The 22,943-nt window shown below is 39.1% G+C and overlaps 1 protein-coding gene across 3 annotated transcripts; it reads right to left on the reverse strand.

The window, feature by feature from the left end:
• Positions 1–1,156: 1,156 nt before the first annotated feature.
• Positions 1,157–21,576, reverse strand: FBXL3 (F-box and leucine rich repeat protein 3). Of its 3 annotated transcripts, none has more exons than XM_005213875.5 (5): positions 21,249–21,576; positions 16,288–16,639; positions 13,177–13,299; positions 9,668–9,839; positions 1,157–3,644 (listed from the first exon to the last, which is right to left on the reverse strand). In XM_005213875.5, exons 2-5 carry the CDS (start codon positions 16,636–16,638, stop codon positions 3,001–3,003), a joined length of 1,290 nt encoding a protein of 429 aa, XP_005213932.1. In that variant the 5' UTR covers position 16,639; positions 21,249–21,576; the 3' UTR covers positions 1,157–3,000.
• Positions 21,577–22,943: the final 1,367 nt, after the last annotated feature.

Raw genomic sequence — 22,943 nt, forward strand, 5'->3', positions numbered from 1 at the left:
TAGTCAGAAGGTGAAAATAAATATTTGAGACTTACAGAAGAGTAGCGTTCTCAAACCTCACACGTACTTTTCCCTAGTCACAGCAAATGAGTTGGCCAAAGTTTGGTTCCAGCATCTTCCTCGTATTTACCCTTTATTGTCCAAATAGCACCGTGCTCCTCAAACCTTCTATATTTTCTATTTAAAACAAGACACTTAATCATATATTCTTTTACTGGACTGATTATTCTAAGGATAAGCTCTTAAGTCACTTTAGAGTAACAGGTTTTGTGTTCTTTTTTCATGTATCATATGATATGTCCTTTTTGTTTGTTTGTTTTTAAGGAAAGTTGGGTATCAGAAAGTGGGTAAATTTTTTCTGGCTGCTTGGTAACATTTAATTGGCTTCACAGATAAACTGGGCTGGAATCTATGAAAAGATAGGGTAGAGGTTGTGAAAAAAGTGTTAGTTGCAGTCATGTCTGATTCTTTCCGACACCAAGGACTGGAGCCCATCAGGCTCCTCTGTCCATGGAATTCTCCAAGCAAGAATACTGCAGCAGGTAGCCATTTCCTTCTGCAGGGGATCTTCCTGACCCACAGATCAAACCAGGGTCTCCAGCATTGCAGGCAGATTCCTTACTGTCTAAGCCACCTGGGAAGCCCAGAGCTTATTTATAGCTTATTAAAGGACCTAGTTCAGGCCTGAGCCTTCTTCATACCAACCCTTCCCTTCTATCCTAAGATTTTCCATAAATATAAAAAATTCTTTGAAAGCAGTAAATTGATTTAATCTTCAGTCATGCCTGTTTTTTCCTGATAATATTGTTAGTGGCCCAGATTAAAGATTACCAAGGTAAACTGAAGTTACTTTATGAAAGTCATTAAGACAGGATTGAAAATAACATTGTTTAGAAAATATTCTGATTGTACAGATTTATGTAAAGACGTTTCTAAAAGTGCTAGCTGGTTTCAAGGATCCTAAGAATTCTATTTCTGAACAGTCTGTTTTATAAATGCTTATTCTCAGTGCCTAATCCTGTATCTTCAATTTAAAAACAAACCATCCTGTCATATACATTATTTAACATTATATCCATCAAATATGGATTTGAAACTAAAACCATGAATCTAACTTGTTTTAAAATCAGTTTTAAAAAACTAATAATACAACAGCATTAGTAACTATCTTTATTCTCAAATTGATAAAAGCATTTAACATATACTTTACCGTATAAACAAATTAAGTGCTATGCATTTTGCTTATAAAGTGACAAAAGTATTTCAAGCATTACGTAATTCAATTTGTACAAAAAGTACATTTCCAAAGAAAGCTTTGGTTAGTAGAACTGATTACATACTGTCAAATCCATTTCCCAAAGTTTTTCAAAGAAAAAAGCCTTATCCACTAACAGGTATTTCTTGTACAATCCAAGCTTTTTTACTGTTAAGGGAGGAATATATAATAATTGCTTTTAATTTCCATATCTAGATCAGCCTTTATTCTTCCATTTATATGTGGTCAGAATACCATCACTTTTGAAAGCACAAATTATGTAGAAAATCACTTTATTCTTAGGAAGGTAATCTATTTGAAAAATAGATTCATAAGACTTGGCTTCCATATCTACCAAGGTGCTTTCTAACTTTCAAGCACTGATAGATTGCATTGGGGGTAAATCACGTCTAATTTCCCCAGGAGGGAAATGGCTACCAGCACTAGTGCTCAGAATCAAAGTTGATATAATACCTAAAGACTAAATACAGCCCCAAACTTAGTATTTTTACAGTTTCTACAATGTATGGATTACCTTATTCATATGAAAGTAGTAAAAATGCTACCTAACTTAAATAATGTAAAATACCAGTGTAACCAAATTAATAATCACAAAACACATTTTTCTATTAAAATTTTCCAGTCCACTGAGCAATATTTACTCAAAAATGTGATTATGAACTTAAATATATGCTCTTTTAAGTTTACTGTAGTTTATGCTGAACTGTACATTGGTGATCCTTTTGTAATTTTTGAAAATTCTACTTACATAACTATGTAATTTGAAAATGTAAAAATGAGCCATCACTAAAATTCACTGGAGACTAATATTCTTTCATGGAAACAATTTATAAACATTTGTAAGTTCTACCTTTATTTCAATTTGGTTTTTTGAACTACATAAGCTTCTCATTTCAATTATTATATAATGCTTCAAAACTAGTTTAAACAAAGATAAACCCAAGAAGAACCGGTAAAGCATTCCTTACTTTACATATGATGCCCCAAGTGCCACATACGTGGTAATGTATCACAGAAAAGAACTGATAATAGTTTAGCAGATTATAGAGCAATCCTAAAAATTTACACAAAGCTAAACATTGCCTCCCTTCTAGTCCACTTATTTTCCTTTAATTTGATCTTGGCTCTATTTATTATCTTTCTGTAATAATCCCTGTGTGACATCAGTTTAAGTGTTCCAATTAACTATATATACCTCTTTAAATAGCTCTGCAACATTTTAGAACATTCAACCAATCTTTTTCATGAGATTCAATATATCCTACATTTTTCTCACAAAATGCTCTTTCCTGAGCTATATTAAACACCTTATAACAGGTGTATGTACAACTGAAGACCCTAAAATGTCAAGTTTACATTTTTAAAAAAATGCATAGAGAATATTTTGGAAAACTTATTAGTACTTCCTTATTAGATATTACAATGTATAGGATTTGTTTCCTTCAGACTATAAAATATTTAATCTTTATTACTGGTTATTTCAGATCTGAATCACTTTTTAATTATCTGAGATCTGATTGATATTAGAGAAATAGATTAAGTTTTCTGACCAAAACTGGGCCATGAGTCTTCCAAAATACAACCCTTATATACTCAACGAAGGTATCAAATTTCTGTGCCACAAAATAGAAGAACTGTATCAGACCTACCAGAAATAAACTTTTATTATAATACAGTATGTTAAAATTAAGGTGCTATTCATCATGCCCTAGGTCATCTGGCCTTTACCAAGTGGGCATCATGTCTGGAAACCACACTCTGCCAAGATGCTTAGACACTTCCCAGTGAATCTGCTCCAAACTATACTTTTGGTCAGGAATTAATACTTCTTCCATAATGGATAATTGTGACAGGCGGCCACCACACATCTTCACAAACTCAACAAAGGCACTACATGAGACTTCACATTCCCCTAGTCCAATAGCTGACAAATTTTTACAGCGTTCTGCAATGCGAATTAACTCTTCATCAAGCGGCCGTAATCCATTAGCACACACTACCAGTTCAACTAGTCTAGGGCATGTCATTCCCACACGGCCAAGCACATCTTTGCTTACTGATCTCCCAAAGTAAAGATGGGTGGCAGGTATTTCATATCGAAAGAATGGATCAAATTCCTCTTCATATAAAAAAAAATACATCACCAAGTTCACTTTGGGTGAATGTCTGATGAAAGCATCCCAGCTGCTCTTCTGAATGGTATGGAAGTGAGTCTGTCCCGGATTCTCACTGACTACATCAATGCGCAAATGTTCTAATCGAACATGTTTTTCAGAAGATAAAGCAAGCAGTAATTCATCACTTAACAAGTGGTAATTCAGGGCCAGTTCACGTAAGCCATGACACTGATCAGCCACACACAGGATACCTTGAAAGAAAAAAGACCCAATTATTTTTTGTTCATCATCTGTTCGAAAATATAAGTACATGTCCTACAGTAAGATTTCACCACATTTGCTATACAACTTATAAAAGTTTAGGTGCACCGATTGAACCCGCAGAAAGTCATACACACAAATTTATTTGATCACTGAAGAGGCTAAAACATTTTCTGACATTCAAAAATCTAATAACGAAAAAAATAAGATAAAATCAGATATAATGACTCACATTAACAATATGAAATATCTGAGAAAATTTTTTAAAAAGATTTCCATCAAATGAGCAAACAGTTTAACTACTAATACAGGCTTGTCAAATTTCTAAGAAAAAAAAATACTGAGATATCACTAGATCAATGAAAAGAAAATTGCTCAGTTAACATTAATGGAAATATACATTATAATTTTTAAAGCTCTAACATTCTCAGAAAGCTCTTAACCATTCTTTAACTGGTTCCTTATACTTCAGGTGCTATGCTTCAAAACTACTCAAAACCCTGAGCAGGAGCAGGTTTTACCAAAGGTTGGCTTCACATCTCTGAAGTGGCCTACTGTAATAACTCTGCCCCAAAGAGACACCCTTATACTACTTGATAAATGACAAACTCAAGCCCTTTCGTTCCTGTGTTTAGAAACAAGGATAGGAAACAAAACACACAACGTATGATCTACTATTTATTGTACAAGTATGACATGTCAGGCTAGATATGTTATCCTACAAGTACCCCCCCAAAAATCTAGAAAAATAAGTATTTTTTCTATTTTAAAGTCGAGTCAGCTAGCTAAAGATAGCAAAGCTGGAATTCAAACAGACTGGGTGACTCCTAAGTGCATGTGCTCACCTACTGCCCAGAAAGTTGACAAGACAGAGGTCACCAGTAAGCCAAAGCTTTTACAAAGCAGTGGGAGGAGAATGTAGGCAGTGGAATCAGTGCAGTGATAAAGTGAATCACCAGTACAAGAGAGTCACCAGAGAGGGAGTAAAAGCCATCTGTGCTTCACTACTCAGCTGCCAAGCTTCTATTCTCCACAAGGTGTGTATATATACTCTGAAATAAACCCTGATCACCCAAGTTAACGTGAACACCTCTCTCTTCTTTGCAATCACATAAAGCTTCATCTAAAAAGAAACACACAGGTAATGGTAAGCAAAATGCAAATGAAAGAAACTTTGAGGTATCCCTTAATAACTACTAAAACAGCTGTGACAGGCATGATTCTAAAAGTTGTCCTCAAGATGTCACGCTGTAACCTCTGAAAACTGTTCATGTGATAACGGTGAGCACTCCCATGAGTATGTAGTGCTATAAATAGCACAGTTAGCTGTAAAATAAGATTAGCCAGGCGATCCTAATCTTATCACATGAACCCTATAAAAAGTTTCCTCTAGATGGCTGCAAAGAGGAAGTCAGATTCAGAGCCTCTGTGACTGAACAGAGAAACCCAAGCCATGCCTCCAGCTCTCACCTAAAGAACTGAGGTGCTAACAAAGAACTGCTAAATTTGCATTTGTTAAATATGCAGCAAGAGAAAACTAACACACAGTTACAAGTGTTTAAATCTTTAACAGAAAACAATGACAAAGATAAAACTGGTACATTATTACAATTCAATAATACAAATAACCTAATTACAACGTAAGCAAAGCATCCAGGTAGACCTCTCTCCAACGAAGATGTACAAATAGTCGATAAGCACAGGAAAAGACATCTGAGAATTCAAGAAAATACATATCAAACCACAGCAAGATACCAGTTTACATTCACTAGGACAGCCATCATCAAAGACAGACAATACATGTTGAAGAGGGGTCAAAAAGTTGGAGCCCTTAAACACTGCTAGTAGAAATGTAAAAGGACGCAGCTGCTTTGGAAAATGGTCCAGCAGTTTCTCAAATGCCTACACAGAGTTACGATATGATTCAGCAGTTCCAATCGTTATACACCCAAGAAAAATTAAATGATATGTCCATACAAAAACCTATATATAAATTTGCAGAGCAGCATTATTCATAATAATCAAAAGGTGTAAACCCAAATATCCATCAACTGATCAACAGAAAAATATGGTTATTATTCATATAGTGGAATATCATTTGGCAAGAAAAAGAAATGAAATATTATACATGCTACAATACGGATGAACCTTGAAAACGTAAGGCTAAGTGAAAGAAAGCCAGTCATAAAGGACCGCATATGATTCCATTTACATGAAATGTCCAGAAGAGGCACATCTACAGAGACAGAAGTAGATCAGAGACTGCCTAGGACTGGCTGGGCTAACGTTTTGGAGGGTGACAGCTAAGTGGGACATGGGACGGTAGTGAAAGTGTTCTAAAACTGACTGAAGTGATGAACGCACTGTGAACTGTATCATACATGAATTATATTTCAATAAACTATTACACTGGTCGTGGGGTATAAATTCATCCAACTCATTTTGGAAAAAAACACAGCAAGAAACATTAAAAAAAAAAAAAATCTGAACTCTTTGACCTAGCTCTTCCACTTCTTTATTTAATTTGACCAAAGGAAGGAATTAACAGAAGTAAAACTATGTGCAAAATAGTTCATTTTTTTTAAATCAAAGGAAATAGTGGAAACAAGTTAAATATTCAACCATAAAAGAACTATGAGGCAAATGTTGGCCTATCAACAAGAAAGAAAACTAAGTAGCTAAAAGTTCATTAGTTCAGCTGGTAATTACTGAGTGTCTTAAATGTTAAGAACTGGTTTTAGGATGATAGAGAGTCAACAGGAACAAAACATCCTTATCCTAACAGAAAGCCAGCAGATAATTAAACAAGAACACTCTGCAAGTGTTAACAAGGAAATTAGGGAAGAATTTCCAAAACTATCACAGACCTACAGAATTAGAAGAATCAAGCAAAGGCAAAAGGCAAGTAGACAAGAGAAATTAATGGTTATTTCCTGTGCAAACACTCAGACATGGACAAAAACACAAACATTCTAAGAAATGAAGGGAATACAACACGTAATATGTAAATAAGAGAGTATGTCAAAGACTGAAACCCAATAGACAAGGACCAGATCATATGGGACACCCTGTCAGCCTCAGTAAGGAGTTTGGATCTTATGTAAAGCATAGTGAGAAGTTTTGAAGGAAACTGGAGGTTAAAAAAAAAAAAATCAAATTTCTATTTTAGAAAGATTACTCTGGCGCTACCGTGGAAATCAAATTAGAAAAGAGCAAGGCTGCAAGTTAGGAAATCAGTTAAGAGGGTACTCACAAGGGCACTCACTGAGCTAGATTAGAGATGAAGGAAGGCAGTGTTAATTTCAGCTGCTTAACAGAATACCACAGACTGAGTGGCTTAACAATAAACATTTATTTCTCCCATTTCTGGAAGCTGGAAGTCCAAGATCAAGGAGCCAGAAAGGCTGGGTTCTGCAAGGGCCAGAACTCTTTCTGGCTAATAGATGGCCATGTTCTTGCTGTGTCTTCACATGGCAGAAAGAGAGACCAGATATCTTTCCTATTCTTTCTTAGAAAAGCACTAATCCCAAAGAGTCTCCAAATAACTCCCAACCCACTTTCAGACACTATCACACTGGGGAGTAGGGCATCAACATGTGAACTGGGGCAGGAGGTGAGGAGAACAACACAAATTCAGTCCCCAGCACAGAGATTTAAAGCCTATTATCAGTGATGGAGTTGCCAGACCTCAGTGACTACAGGGATGTAAAAGTAAGGGTACAAGAATTCAAGGATGTCTATTAGGTCCCTGATAACGAAACAAGCAGTGCCATTCACTGAGATGGTAAAAAGGGAGATGTAAGAGACTTCAAAAAGGGGAAAGGACGATCATTAGTCTGACATACCACAGAGACAGTCTAGAGGCACTGAGTCATTGGCAGTTCAACACATAGCTTTGGAGTTCCAGAAACACTAAAGGAGGAGGCGTTAACATACATACAGAACATAACTGAAGCCGCTGATGAAGATGATACAGCCCGGGGTTTACAGAGTAAAATAACAAAGGGCCCAGTACAAAACACAGGGAGACACCAAAATTTAAGGAAGGAAAAGAGAAACTAGCAAAGGAAACAGAGTGGGAACAATCAGAGGAAGGAGGAAAATCACGAACTGTCATACAGAAGGATGATGCAAGGGGTGGGGGAGGCTCAGACGGGGGTAGATAAATGTATACTTATGGCTGATTCATGCTGTTACACAGCAGAAAGTAACACAGCACCATAAAGCAATTATCCTCCAATTAAAATTTTTAAATAAACAAAAAGAACAGTCACTGGTGTCAAATGGTACTTAGAGGTCCGGCAACAGACAACTGTAAGGACTATATGAAATGGGAACAATTGTTTGATAAAAACTGAACTGAAAAACTGTTCGGTGAAGAAAGCATAGAAAACAGTTCTTTAATTTCAATTTAGAGAAAGAAACCATCTAAACATGCAAAATATGAACAGAAAGAATACACACAAGTATTAAATTTAAAACTCTCTATGCTTATATTCTTAAAGAATACTACAGGAAAGCTCTCTCTTTACCAAACAACTAATCCAAATGCCATTCAAGCTTGGTAAGATCAAGCAAGCTTATACTATGAGAATTGACATATATATTTAATAAAAATAAACGAACATGGGATGTACCAGGATAAAGAGAATAATGAACTCAGTTTCATGGAGAAACCAGAGACCCAAAGGCTCTCATACAGTGTGTAAGTACTACAGGTTACATTCAGAGTGCTCTGGAAACAGTAGGTGGGGGTTCTAAACCAGACAGGATTAAGAAAAAAGTGGAACACGTGAACTAAATTTTGAAGGCTGGACTGGAGTTAGCCAGATGAAGAAATGAAAAAAAGAAATTTGTTAAAGGTATTCCTCAGGGTACAGTATACTGACCAAACACATGTACAAAGAACTGTCATTATCTAGGACTCAAATAAAAGCTGCATCTGAGTAAAAAGCAGAGAGAGGTGAAGGTCAGGATACAAAGAACTTGGTACACTATGAAGCTATGGAGCATGGACCATACTCTCTGTACAGTGGACAGTAAAATGTGACTAAGATCACAATAAGAAGGAACTGCCAAAGCCCAATCTTCCTAACTTCTAATTATACTTAGGTTATCACCATCAGTGATAATCTAGAAGCGGCAAAAAAAAGCTAGGAAAACACCACAATACATAGACGTCACCATTCCCATCAACCAGACTCTCCATGTGGGAGACAAGGAAGGACAGGAAATAATGCCCATCCGACAAGGAATCATTTTCTTAGGGGAAGGCCAGGCTTCAGTAACAGCAAGAAGAGGGGGAAGTATTCTGTTAAGAGATCAAAACAGATTTCCCAAATAACACAGCTGAAGGGTTGGGAGAGATGTCAGCAGTAGGAGGGCAAGTCAGGAGTGAAGCGTGAGACTAACACAAACTGTAGGTTTATAATCATTTTACAATACAAACCATATGGAATTTAAATGCTCTCAAACTGAATAATGTAATAATGCTTAAGTTATGCTAGAAAAGCTGGAAAGAGCTTTAATAACGCTACTCCTCCATTTGATGGGCTTTCAGCTCCAAAACTCAACTTTGGAAAAGGTTATCTTGCAAAATGTGAGGTGATGACTTCAGCACAACTCTTTTCTATGTCATGAAATGAAAAGCATTTGTGAGACTGCTATGACTCAAAACTACCCTGTTAGCTCAACCACGATTTGAGAAAAGTCTACTTCACCAAAATGGCCATCTCAAGCCGACCTCATACCGTCCCTTCCTTTTATTTTTTTAATTTATACATTTTCTGGCACAGGTTGGACACGAACTGCCAAAGGAGATTAGAAAAGGTGAAAGTAAGTGTCTAGGTTAGGAATGCTACAGAATTTACACTACTCTTTACATCAAAAATATTATGCAATACAGAGGAAATAAATCCTATGAACCCACCTTCAAGGTCAGTAATTATGAATGCTCCTTAATTTGATAAACACAATACATTTTACTAAAGTATCTGGCAAAACACCACCGCACCTGCTGGAGAGACATGAGGGCAGCTGCTCATTTTCAGCAGCTTGAGCGTATCGCTGTTGTTGGCCACGAGGACTTTGAGCGAGGGGTCATCTACTGGCGTGTCGTCTATCTTCAGCGAGGACAAGGATTTGGAGTTTACAAACACAACCGTCAGTGCAGAGATAAAGTGAGACTGAAAAACAAAAACAATGAAAACACTGCTTCAGTTTTTACAAACAGAGACTTGAAGGGTCTTCATATAATACATATATAGTTCATCTGAACCCTGATGATGCGTTTGTAACTGTTTTGGGGTAGCAGCAGCCCCTCCCTCTGTTGAGGGAATATGGTAGCAATATGGTAGAGAGGGGTGATCTCCTGCCATCTTTGTAAAGGGCCTTTTTATTTAGGGAAAAAAAGATTTCAAGCCTCAGGACAGGTGTCTCTGAATCACAAGTCACTGGTCAGTAAACAGAGGAACTGTGGAACCCTGAATGAGAAAGCCTCTCAGACACTTCACATCACCTTCTCTGGAAACCCTGCTCCAGTGTATTTAACACCAAATGGCATTCTTCTTTGGTGACAGTAATGACCATTAAAATAGTAACAGCTATTAGCATAATCATCAAAAATTAAAGTCAATGAACTTAGAAGCTATATAAGACTTATTTAGAATATGGAAGCTCACATAAAACTTGATTCTAAAATAATAAAAATCATAACTAAGTAAAAATTCCAAATTTAAAATTCCTTTAAATATGTTAAATTATACTACTGTCAAAGCTATTTTAAGGTATTTTAAACACATATGTACCAATTAATAATCTATACTTTATTATGTAATATTCTATATAATAATTATAATATCCTGTTGGACACAGAATCTGACCTAAAGGAACCACTGTAGGGAAACCAGAATTAAAGCACAAAGTATGGGACTCTGAATCAGAGCTAATAAGCCATATCCAATGGACTCACTACATCAGAGAAAGAGATAAGGGCAGGCTAGTAGCCAAGAAAGTACAAGAAACATTATCTTCTTGGTCACATTTCCTAAATTACTTTTTCCTATTGTGGTTAAATAACAATTTAAATTTTGATTAAGTAGCTGTTCAACAACTTAAATGTTAACGTCTTTCTCCTAACTGGATTTCCCTATCAAATTCAACTGTATCTTCTACGATCGCATGACATTAGTATATGCATGACTCCATCTCTGCCTTCCTTTTTCCCACTTCCGTCAGAGTTAGCTCTGGTCAAATACGCTTCTTTCATGATCTCTTCGGTTCTCTCAGGATTTCCAAGATGTATCAACAGCCTATTTCAATCTTCTACAAAAGCCATTAACAGGAAAAGAAAGAAAAGAGCATAAGCACCCTATGCTTACTGAATGAGGAAGCAAGCAGTCCAGACGCACCCCCAGTTCCCCAAACCAAAATGACAGGAAAGTACAATATTAGTACTAGATATGCATAGTGACCATCCTGAGTAATGAGAAAAAAGGAAATTATATCCAACATACCTTATAGCATGGTATAGCCTATATATACCGTATGTTTATAGCTTTCTAACTACAGTATGTAATAGAAAAACCAATTCAGATGATTTCACTTCCCATATGAAGCTTAAACAAGGCACTACTATACCATGTAACTCGGTACCTCTTAAGAGTGAGGGCCTTGCATCACTGTAATCAGAACCACCTGGACTGCTCTTAAGAAAAAGAAATTTGGGACTAGGAATATCCAAAGTTTAGAAGTTTCAAAGATGATTGGTATGCATATTCAATTTGAAAACCACATGACTGAACTCATGTCCTCAGAATCTGAAAATGTTGATACAAGCTGACTCTCGCCCACTTCCCTTATTTTACATGAGGAAATAATTTATCTCAAATGTACCTTATTGAGACTTTGAAATCAACCTGTGATACATCTGTTACTGACATTCTATTGAACAACCTGGGTTATAATATACATTCAAGCTAGTAACACAAACATAACTCAGATAATGTGGGAGTCAGTTCTGGATCACCACAACAAAGCTACTATTACAATAAAGCAAGTCACACAAGTTTTGTTTCCCACTTCATATAAAAGTAATGTTTACACTATGCTATAGTCTATTAATGTAAATAGGATTACATTTTAAAAACAATGTATATTCTTTAATTAAAAAATACTTTATTGCTACAATATGCTATCACCTAAGTCTTCATCAAGTTGTAATCTTTTTGCAATAGTAATGTCAAAGATCACTGATCATAGATTACCATAACAGATAATAATGAAAAAGTCTGAAATACTTCAAGAATTACCCAAATGTGACACAGAGACATGAAGTGAGAAAATGCTGTTGGAAAAATGACATCAATAGACTTGTTTGACACAGGGTTGCCACAAATCTTCAATTTGTAAAAAACACATTATCTGTGTAGTGCTGCAATAAAAAGAGGTGTATATCTTCCTGAATCATCCTAGTAAATTCAACGATTAGGTGTTTAAAGAGGTGTCTATATTTTAGCTTGTGGTGTACTCTGATAAAACCTTATGATTTACTGCTGGATACTAACCTACAGAATATGAGCTGACATACACAGGGACTTCATTAGTTGCCCTTCTGAAAATGCACACTTATTTTTCTATTTTAAGACAATAATTATTAGAGAAAGAGACTTTTTCTAATTACATGCAGGAGCAAGTTAGAACATATATGTGAATATACATTTATTATGAATATAAATTTCACCAAAAAAAGTTTTAAATAAAATCTGTAAATTAATCCTGCTGCTACTGCTAAGTCACTTCAGTTGTGACCAACTCTGTGCGACCCCCGAGACGGCAGCCCACCAGGCTCCTCCATCCCTGGGATTCTCCAGGCAAGAACACTGGAGTGGGTTGCCATTTCCTTCTCTAATGCATGAAGTGAAAAGTGAAAGTGAAGTTGCTCAGTCGTGTCTGACTCTTCTCGACCCCATGGACTGCAGCCTACCAGGTTCCTCCGTCCACGGGATTTTCCAGGCCAAGAGTACTGGAGTGGGGTGCCATCACCTTCTCCAAAATTAATCCTAACTGTACTAATATTAACTGTGCTCAAGAAGCAATCTTTACACAATCAACAAAAGATTTTCTAAGAGAGCTCCATCTGCTCTTAATACTGGCACTACTTTTCTTTCATTATAATCTCACCAATCTGCTCTGGAAGTCCAAAAAAGAGCATCTATTGATATATGTCTCTTTTCTTCTAACATGCTTATATCTCAGTTTTACTTAGTCTATTTCAGTATTTCATACAGAATCCTCTGCAAATTCAATCACTTTTTAACATTACCCAAAAAGTAGCACAAAGTGATTCAAAAACAGGAAAAAAAAAATCATTTAAGACTTAATATTCTAAATAGTAACTGGTTTTTCAATATACACACACCACTTTTCTTATATTCCCACTATAAATGCAAGAAATGGGTAGAGTTTCCCTGGATTTCTCAGTAAAAATTAAAACAAAAAAACAAAGAACAAAACAGCAGATACCTTTGGTAAATCCATAAAGCTTGGCCGAGCAGTTGAAATAAGTCCGAGCGTTTTTAAAGAGCAGTTCACAAGCTGTGATAATATATCACAAGCTGCTTCAGCTGACTCTTTGCTGCTGTCCACCTGAGAAAAGAACCATTCTTTACACATGAATATGGTCACACTTCTCTGTGTACATTTTAACTTTACAAAAGCAAGAAATACAGTTATTAGTTTACTGCATTATAATTTAAAGAATTAATATTTATCCTTTCAATCATCTACCCTCACATACAATGTCAGCCTTTTCTGAATCCCCCTGAAAAATTATAAGGGCAACTGTCAAGACTTAACTTTGACCGTGATAAGATACTTAATATTAAAAGCACTTAGCCATTAAGTTGATTTATTCCAAATGGACTGTAAAACCTAGTGTAAACATAAATTTATAATCTTTGAAAAATAATTATATATTTGGTAGTGGATCATATCATACATGTAAATACAGTGCCAACGGTACAAATGCTTTAAACCAAACTGAATGAGTATTTACTCAAGAGACTCAGGTAAATCACAACCTGGGATTCATCATTAATGTTATTAATTGAAACATGAATGTGAAGTAAAATAAGAGTCTCCAATTAGTCAAACATGAAAACCTGAACCAAATGAGAAGTGCCCATACACTGCGACCATATACTCTTCTGCACAGACCTTTCCTGGAGGGGAAGGGAAACATGACCAAAAAGCTCCTTAAGGACAGAAGGAGCTCTTCTTTCAAAAAAGGAGTTGTCCCCCAGGCTATAAAGCACCTTAAACAGTGTAGTTAAAAGTAACATCATTTAATTTCCAGATTGATGTACCTTACCTTAACCCAAAAATATTCTGAAGATCCTGCTGTAAAACTGATGCACCGATTTACATTACAGTTTCAGAGCTATTTTTATTCTTTGGCTAAGTTTCTTTATATCAGTGGTTCTTTTGAGAACTGCTGTGGTCCTGAACCAATAGCAACAACATCATCAGGGAACCTGTTAGAAATGCACACTCTCATGCCCAATCCAGACTACACGAATCAGAAACAGGGATGGGGGTGGGGAGGAACCCAGCAATCCTTGTCTTAAGAAGTACTCCAGGCATTTCTGATGCACATAAAGTTTGAGAACCATGATTTTACCTTAATAACTCTGACTACAAGATTCTTTGGCCTACAGTCAGTGATGAATTAAACACAAATATTATCAGGAGAGCTCAGAAGGATCTTGGGGTGTGTTTTTGGAAATCAGAAATTTCCTCAGAAAAATAAACAATCCCCCCCCCGCCAAAATGCTTAAACTTATAGGAGAAATGATTTTGTGATGGTTATACAAGTTGGATACAGTTGAGCTGTGCCACAGGGTAACACTGAAACAGCCAATCCACTGGATGGAATTGGTCTTTAGACCTAGGAGATTAATGTTATACTCATCTTGTTATAGGATTTACCGTAAGAACACTTTTAGACAATTCAAAGATGACTGAAACCAAGGAGAAGGCTCTTCAAGTTTCCTCATGGGCAGGCAAGAAAGGGACAACACATGAGGAGTTCCTGGATTTTTGTCTGTTCTATCCTCCCACCGTTCCCCCAGCCTTGCCCTCAGCTAGGGTTGAGACACAACATCCAAGTCATCCAGTTAAGCATTAGATATCCCAAATAATGCAAGAAGGAGGAAATGGCAACCCACTCCAGTATCCTTGCCTGGAAAATCCCATGGACAGAGGAGCCTGGTAGGCTACCATCCGTGGTGTCACAGTCAGACCCGACTGAGCGACTTTACTTACTTACTTAAATAATGCAAGGGATATTTGCACTGACAGTTAGCCACAGATTACCTGACATCCACTAGGCATCCCTTATTTTTACTCGCTAAACCTAGCAATCCTTCACTCTGTGGCCTAAGTGTCTTTGTGCAGTTTTCTGGAAAGACAGCCATAAGACACCCACCGATTCCCAACATCAGGCCTCTCCTCCTGTGACACACATGAGGGAACACACACACAATCTCCAGCTGAAACAGAACGGCAGTCTTGGGAGCAGACAAGACTTTAGTTTTGGCAAGGATCTCTGGCTTAAGAATCACTGCAATATCTGGGTTTAACTTGACCTGTTTTAACATCAGCTGCGTACGGCAAATCAGGTATTCATGTGTTACTCAACAGTAATTACAGGATGTGTTAAGGATTTAGTGAACATATCCATATTTCATTATTCATCCCCAGAACAAAACATGACAAGCCTGCTCACACACACCCCTGTGATTCTTTAAACCACTCTGAACCTCTCAAAAAGCAGCCTCACTTCATTTATCTCATTACTGCCTAACTTCCAGTATGTCCCTGCTGGCAAAGAAAAGAAATAGTTCTCTTTGTCATCTTTCATGTACCTTGTTCTATTTCTCTCTAAAATATATTCATCTAAACTTTTTATATAGAGTTTCTATATCTCCTTTCTCTTTAAGGAACTCCAATCACAAAGCCATTAATAAACAAAACTCACTTTATTTTCTTAAATTAAAGCTTTAATAAAAATCTCTACATCTAATATATATTTTTTTTGGCTCAAATTTGTTCATAATAATTCAATGTGACAGTTTAAGTATATGATTTATCTTTATTTAATGGTTGCTTCTGTTTTCAAGAAATTATGAAAATAATTTAAATTATTAAGATTTACAATAAAATGGAATAATTTAGCTCGATAGTTATTTGTGACAGCCTCTAAAGTACACAGTTACTCTAAATCTTTAAGCACGTTGCCTAGAAAGGCAATAGTTTAAAAACAAGGGAAAATGTATCAGTTTAGGACACAAAAGCCACTGCATGCGTACATACTAAGTCGCTTCAGTCATGCCCGACTCTGATAAACCATGGACCAGAGCCCTCCAGGCTCCTCTGTCCATGGGATTCTCCAGGCAAGAATACTGGAGTGTGTTGCCATGCCCTCCTCCAGGGGATCTTCCCAACCCAGGGATCGAACCTGTGTCTGTCTCCTGCATTGGCAGGTGGATTCTTTACCACTAGCACCAACTGGGAAGCCCCCACAAAAGCCACTAAATACACTTTATTTTTAAAAAGAAGGATTTAAAGTATTACCTTGAAGCTGACGTATTGTAGATGATTTGAATGTCTTTTAATAATCTGTTTGATCAGCTCTGGATGTGTAGCTTTCAAATAAGATGTAGCTGGCTGATTCAGTTCAAATTCAAAACATCTCCACAAGTCAGGCATGTGAAATACCTGGTTCCAGTTGCGGCAAACTTGTGAAGCATGAGCCCGGTCAAGAAGAGGCAAATACTTAAATACTTGAAGAACAATGTCCTGAAGGAGATTACCCCAATCACAAGTCTGAGAATGCTCACTTGCAGCCCGCAGTCTCTTGGATTTCTCGGCAATACCTTCTTCTGATGAATCATGGCCACTATCTCTTCCTCCTCCTCGTTTCATCCTATTCAGAAAAAAATTCATCATTCTTTTTTTATACTTAACTTTTCAATAGACACAAATCCAAAATTCATTCTTCTGTCGCTGAGATATGTGTACACGTGCCTACAAATACAAACATAAACACGCAGGAGAACTGGACCAGACACTCAAGGAGAAGAACGTCAAAGCAAAATATAATTAAAAAAACACCAGTAGAGACGAACTGTTATTTCACAACCTTACATCTTTGGCAGTTGCTTTTAAGCATGTGTATTTGCACTGTACTATGTGGGGAAGAAGTTTATCATAGCTTTGAAACCAAACCATGCATTTATATTTTCAAAGTTGTAGTCAACTATTAAGAAATACAAAAGAGAACCTACAGGGACATTTCCTCAAGATTTCTTAGAAGTCATCTAAGGATACCTACTGTATCTGAGTTTTTGAATTCATGGCAGCCAGAGCCACAGGAACGTTCAGAAAGGATCTGAACGAAGTCATTGACAGATCTTTCCACAGTGAGTACCCGTCATGTGTGTTACTGCCAGACCCAGACTTTGCCTAAAACGAGCAAACTCATCTCTACTGTACAAATTTGCTCTGGAATGTGGCTGCTTCTTCCAACACCTCACTAGCTGTTGCAATGTTTTATCCAAGTTGCATTTCTGAATGACAACTGAGTGTTTATTCTATGTATTGGTACTGCCCTCATTCCACTTGGATCTGGTGTTGCTGTACAACAGGAACAGAATTTCCAGGCAAGAATACTGGAGTGGGTTGCCATTTCCTTCTCCAGGGGATCTTCCCAACCCAGGGATTGAACCGGGGTCTCCCGCATTGCGAGCGGATTCTTTACCATCTGAGCCACTATTTCACTGCGTAAAATCGTAGTGTGAGTAAGGAGACTGGGTTCTGGAATCGTGCTCCCTGGCTCTCCCTCTCATTGTTTATGTGGCTATTAACAAATTACTTGACCTTCCTGGGCTTCAATTTGTAAAATGGGGATAACAGAAACACACTGGCATCTTGTGATGAATTAAACAGTACTAGGGCTTTTGAACGGAGAAGGCAATGGCAGCCCACTCCAGTACTCTTGCCTGGAAAATCCCATGGACGGACACGACTGAGCAACTTCACTTTCACTTTTCACTCTCATGCATTGGAGAAGGAAATGGCAACCCACTCCAGTGTTCTTGCCTTGAGAATCCCAGGGACGGGGGAGCCTGGTGGGCTGCCGTCTATGGGGTCCCACAGAGTCGGACATGACTGAATCGACTTAGCAGCAGCAGCAGCAGCAGGGCTTTTGAATGGAGACATCGATGGCTGCTGAACTCAGGTATAGGAAAGTAGTCTTGTATTAAAAACATTAAAGTAGAAACAGAGGTTCAAGCCAGAAGGCAAACAGTGATCCTAAATTTATTTTAATATGAAGTGTATATGAGAATGTGTGAGAACACAAGCTCATGTATGAGAAAAACACATTGGAAATAGATTACCACATTAATATAGTAACTGTAATAGTGGGACTGTATAATGTTATATTCATAATTGTGGCATAACAACTGTAGTGGGATTACATAATGAATTTTCTTTGCCAATATGCTTTGTTAAACTTTACACATGCCTGTTAATGTCAATGAATTACACTGCAATCAGATAAAAGGTCTTGTTTTATCTGGAAATTTAAGTACTGAAGGTTCTACCTAAATGAGGGCAACTGCAGTCCACTCACTGGTACCTCTATTTAGTTCAGAGCCTGCGATTCTTTTGTCTCTAGAGAGCAGTTTCTGGCAGGTACAGTTTGGATTTAGAGTCACAGCTTTTTCACACAGGATGGCTTGTAGCTCCAACTCCCTGCTCCTGGCATATCAGCACGTCAGAATTCTGATTCCTGTGTGGGACAAACATACGCGTGCATGGCTCTCAACCAAATACATCTCTGCAGACTCTTTCTTTCCAGTAGCCAGCTAAAACTCTGAAGGACTGGGCGCAGACGACCCTGGCTCTCATGCCATTAAGACCAGTCCAGGAAGTCTTAGGACATGTGCAATAAACTGCCTATTCCCATTACTCCTACTTTCAACTATACATTAAGTGAAATAAATGATGTATATTCTCCTGTGCAGAGGGAGAGAAAGGGAAAACAAAAAATGAGAGGTGACAGCAAGAGGCTAGTTTTATGGAAGACTAAAACTTACATGTGGAACAAAGAATACGTTTTTCAATATGTTTAGAGAAGAGATGTATAATCTATAATGTCATCTTTAGTATTAAAACAAAAAATACTCTCCTATGAATAATGTCTCACTAAAGGTTGAGATAACACTGTCATTATGACCCATTTTTCCGCTTTAACTTATCCTGAAGGCGTACTTTAATTTTAGCATACAAAATTTGGGTCAAAGAACAAAGAGTTTGCTACCCAGGGTTTATAATTTCTCTTCTGACTACCTAAAACTACTCAGCATTTTGAGATACTGAGATTCAAAAAAGAATGAAGTTATTTTTATAATTTCTACCTCTCACTACAGAATGTTGATCTTCTATTCCTGGAGAAAAGTCTTCTAAAACCAGAACTATTCAATTTAAAGATGGAATGATTCATACGGATACATAAACAAAAATAAGACGACGACCTTATTTACACAATTATCTTTGCTAATACACTGCTGATTCTAACAACAAATACTTTCTTTTGTCTATTGCATCCTTGTTTTAAATAAAAGTATATTTCAATGTTTTTCCAAATGGAGTACAAAACAAAAGCTGACATATTAAAAAGAGGGCTTCCCTAGTGGCTCAGTGGTAAAAAAAAAAAAAAAAAACCCCACCTGCCGCTGCAGGAGATGTGGGTTTAATCCTTGGTCAGGAAGATACCCTGGCAAAGGAGATGGCAACCCACTCCAGTATTCTTGCCTGGGAAATCCCATGGACAGAGACTGCAGTTCACTGGGTCGCAAAGAGCAGGACATGACTTAGCAATTAAACAACAGTCTCTAGCTGAACTAAAGTCTTTAAATTGTCATATTTGACTACCATAGTATGTCAGAATTACAGTATATAAAGCAACACCAAAAATTTAAGGCCAAATGCCAATACAAATGTTTCTGTATTACCCTCATTTACGAGTAAAAACATCAGATCATAGTGGGCACCTAAGAAAAAATTTTAATATCAAATCTTTTCCAAGACAATTCATGCAAAAATTTGCACTGCCTTCAAAAGTATTTTATTAAATCTATTTACACATGAAGCTGTGCTATAAAGACAGGTAAACAACTTAAAGCATCTAACAGTCTGCAAAGAATTTACGTCACTGATCGACTTCTTACTTGAGTGAAAGTGAAAATCCCTCTCACACTAGAACTTGAGTGCAGAGAAGATGGATGATCAACCTCTCCTAGATTTAGGAGAGCACCCAAACTAGGCCGCTTCATGACTCTGGCAGTTCACTTCAAAATGCGACTTTTTCAGGCCCCCCAAATCAATGCAACTTGGGCCACTAAAAGCATTCCGTGAGACTGATACTCCTGTGGAGCTTCAAAAAACAAAGGAATGACGAAAGACCCCATCCTGATTGAGCAGCACAGAGAATTATGGTATTAACTCTTCACATTTCCATACGCTCTGAAAGGAGCAGTCACTTTGCTCATCAGATGAAGAGCCTAAGAGAACACTTGGCTATGTGCCCTTCATTGTTTTTTTAGTACACTGCGATCATAGTAATTTTAAAAGCTCATTTGTATTTAGCTCTAAAAAGCCTATTTTGCCATCACATTTCCTTTCCATTTATGCTCTGCTTTTGACTAATACCAAAAATGACATGCATTCTTCGGCTGGAATACAAAGACTGAAAGGGTGCAAACAGTCTGACTCTCAGAACTAGATGGTATTAGAGAGTGGGGTGGTGAAAATTGGTTCACCGATCATTTGTAGATACTGGGAGTTGGTGGCATTTTTATAAAGATTTCAGGAGAAGAAAAAAAGATTCTGAAAGATCTGAGAGATATTGGACATGTTCAGCAACGAAATAACTGCTTATCTCTAAGCACAGCGATGCAGGCCAATCACATAATAGGCTTTTTCCTGATCCCTGTCTGCAATTCCACCTAAAAGAGCTACTCTCGCTCAAAGCAGGGGCAAAAGCTGCTCATCACAAGTTGACCAACTTTTCCACTTGGCTACGCGCATCCGAGGTTTCCCCTCCTCCGGCGCCACCTCCTCGAATTGGCTTTCCCAGACTTGTCTCCCGCGCCCTACGCAGGGCGGTCTGTTTTGACATCTTAATGTCCCTCATTTCTCAAAGCCAGGCCGAGCGCGAGCTCTAGGGTGTCGGTCACCAGGCCCCGTCGAGAGTCACGAAGCCGGGCGCCAGGCGCGGCGAGCCCCGGGCGCGGCGGCGGCGGCGTCGCGCGGAGGCAGCCGCCGGGCGCTGTGCGCGCACCACGCCTTGTTGACATGTTTTGAAGCAGGTTCGCGGGGCAACGCCCCCAAACAGGCTCCAGGCGCCGCGTCCCGCCCCGCACTCTCGGGTCCCCGTGTCCCCCCCCGCCCCCGGCCCGCCCACCTCCGCGACCCTACCCGGTTCCTGCCGCCGCCGCGAGGCTCCGGCCCCGGCCCTCCACCGTTACCTGCTGCCGAGGGCGGCTTCCCCGACGCTCCACCCCGGACTCCGGGGGCGGCTGGTCCCGCGGCTCTCACATGAGGCCCCGCGCCTCGCGCTCTCGCCGCCGCGGCCCCCCGCGCTCCGCCCGCATCCGAAGCGCTGGTCGCCTGGGGGACGCCAACGCGGCTCCACCTTTGCGGCTCTGGCTGCCCGGACAGAAGCCGCCCTCCTCAGTCTCGCGCCGTCCGTGTCCTTCTCCTGGGTCCCTTTGTCGCCGGGAGAGGGACGGCTGCAGGGAGCTGCAGCCACCGCTTAGGTTCTCGGCGCCGCGGCCCAGAGACAGAAACCAAAATGGCGCCCGGGCTCGCGGCCGCGCGCTTCCCCCGGCGGCGCGTCCCCGCCTAGAGGGGCGGGCGCGTGTCCGCCGAGGCGAGTTCCAGGAGGATGAGCCAGGGAACGCGAAGGGGCCGCACCCACGCGGGAGCGCGCTCCGTCCCGCACGGCTAGGGGCCTCGTCCCCTGGTTCCCCGGGAAGTGTCGGCAGCGTTCCTCCCCGAAACGTGACTGCGGCTTTTAGGGTTTTGTTTCTTTTTTCGTCTTGAAGCCGAACCTGAGAGGGCTGGAGCCAGCTAGATGCCTAAGAGTCTCTGGGGTGGAAAGTTTAGAGAGGCGGAGCAGCTACAAGAAAGGAGAGTCCCTGGGGCGGGTTGCAGCTGGTTCGGGCCGACAGATAAACAGTGGCTGCGGCAGCGGACACACCTCCGCGTGGGAGGCGGGGCCTCCGATGGCCACGCCCGCTCACGTCAAGAGAGGAGGTAAAACACAGCTTGTAACAATACACACCAAATAGACCATGATTGGTATACTGTAATAATGTGCATCCTGTATACGTAAGGTGTTATATGGCGGGGAATTAAAGCAGAATGGTGACAGTGTTAACGCTGGGATGACAGGTGATAATTTTAAAAATCGCCTTTATAAAGTAGACAGACTCGTGAAATTTGTAAATAGCTTTCTGAAACACAATGAGAATAGTGTAAGGGAGTAGATGACAGATAAAAGAAAACTCCGGTGAAGGCTTTTGTAAGTAGAGGCATCTTTGTGTGTAACTGCTACCTGGTTAGCTTGTTTTCAAAGTTTGGATTTGGGGATACTGGATTTTCTTAAACTATCCTTAGGTGCAAAATCTTAACTTGAATCATGCACCATCCCCACCCCCCTCAAAAATAATTTTTCATCATAGATGTCTTGTCAAAGATCTGCCCGGTGTAAGAGACTGGAAGACAGTGAAACCCAGGCATCCCAGCACCCTTCTACTTCCCCCAAACTTGAGCTAGGAAGGCGTGGGTAAAAGTACAGTAAGAGTCACTGTGGGAAAATGCCACTGTTTTCTGGTAAGGCCTGGCTATCAGATTAAAAGTCAAAGGGAACAAAGTCTAGCAACAAAATAATGTAGCTGGACCTGCGCTGCAACATTTTTTAGGTTCCTCCTTGACTGGATGATGAAGGACAAGAGGAAGAAGGGCAATGATAATAATTACAAGAAGAAACACAAGTCAAATACAGGCATATTTATTTAAACTTATGTTAACAGAATAAACGATCAGCAAAACACATTAAACCAGGTCAGTCAACATAACTAGTAAACACTGTATCTCATTAAAACGTTCATTCTCCAATTTTAGTCCCCTTTTAAAGCCTCATGACAGTCTCTTCTCTC

The sequence above is a fragment of the Bos taurus genome, chromosome 12 (assembly GCF_002263795.3).
Source record: "Bos taurus isolate L1 Dominette 01449 registration number 42190680 breed Hereford chromosome 12, ARS-UCD2.0, whole genome shotgun sequence".
In the NCBI taxonomy this organism is placed as follows: Eukaryota; Metazoa; Chordata; class Mammalia; order Artiodactyla; family Bovidae; genus Bos; species Bos taurus.

Coding starts and splice junctions, on each gene's coding strand:
- FBXL3 (XM_005213875.5), bottom strand. CDS start 16,638: ATGAAACGAGGAGGAGGAAGAGATAGTGGCCATGATTCATCAGAAGAA. Junction 13,300..16,287: donor TACAATACGTCAGCTTCAAG/GTAATACTTTAA, acceptor TTCTTTTCTCAG/GTGGACAGCAGCAAAGAGTC. Junction 3,645..9,667: donor CCCTCATGTCTCTCCAGCAG/GTGCGGTGGTGT, acceptor TTTTCTTTCAAG/GTATCCTGTGTGTGGCTGAT.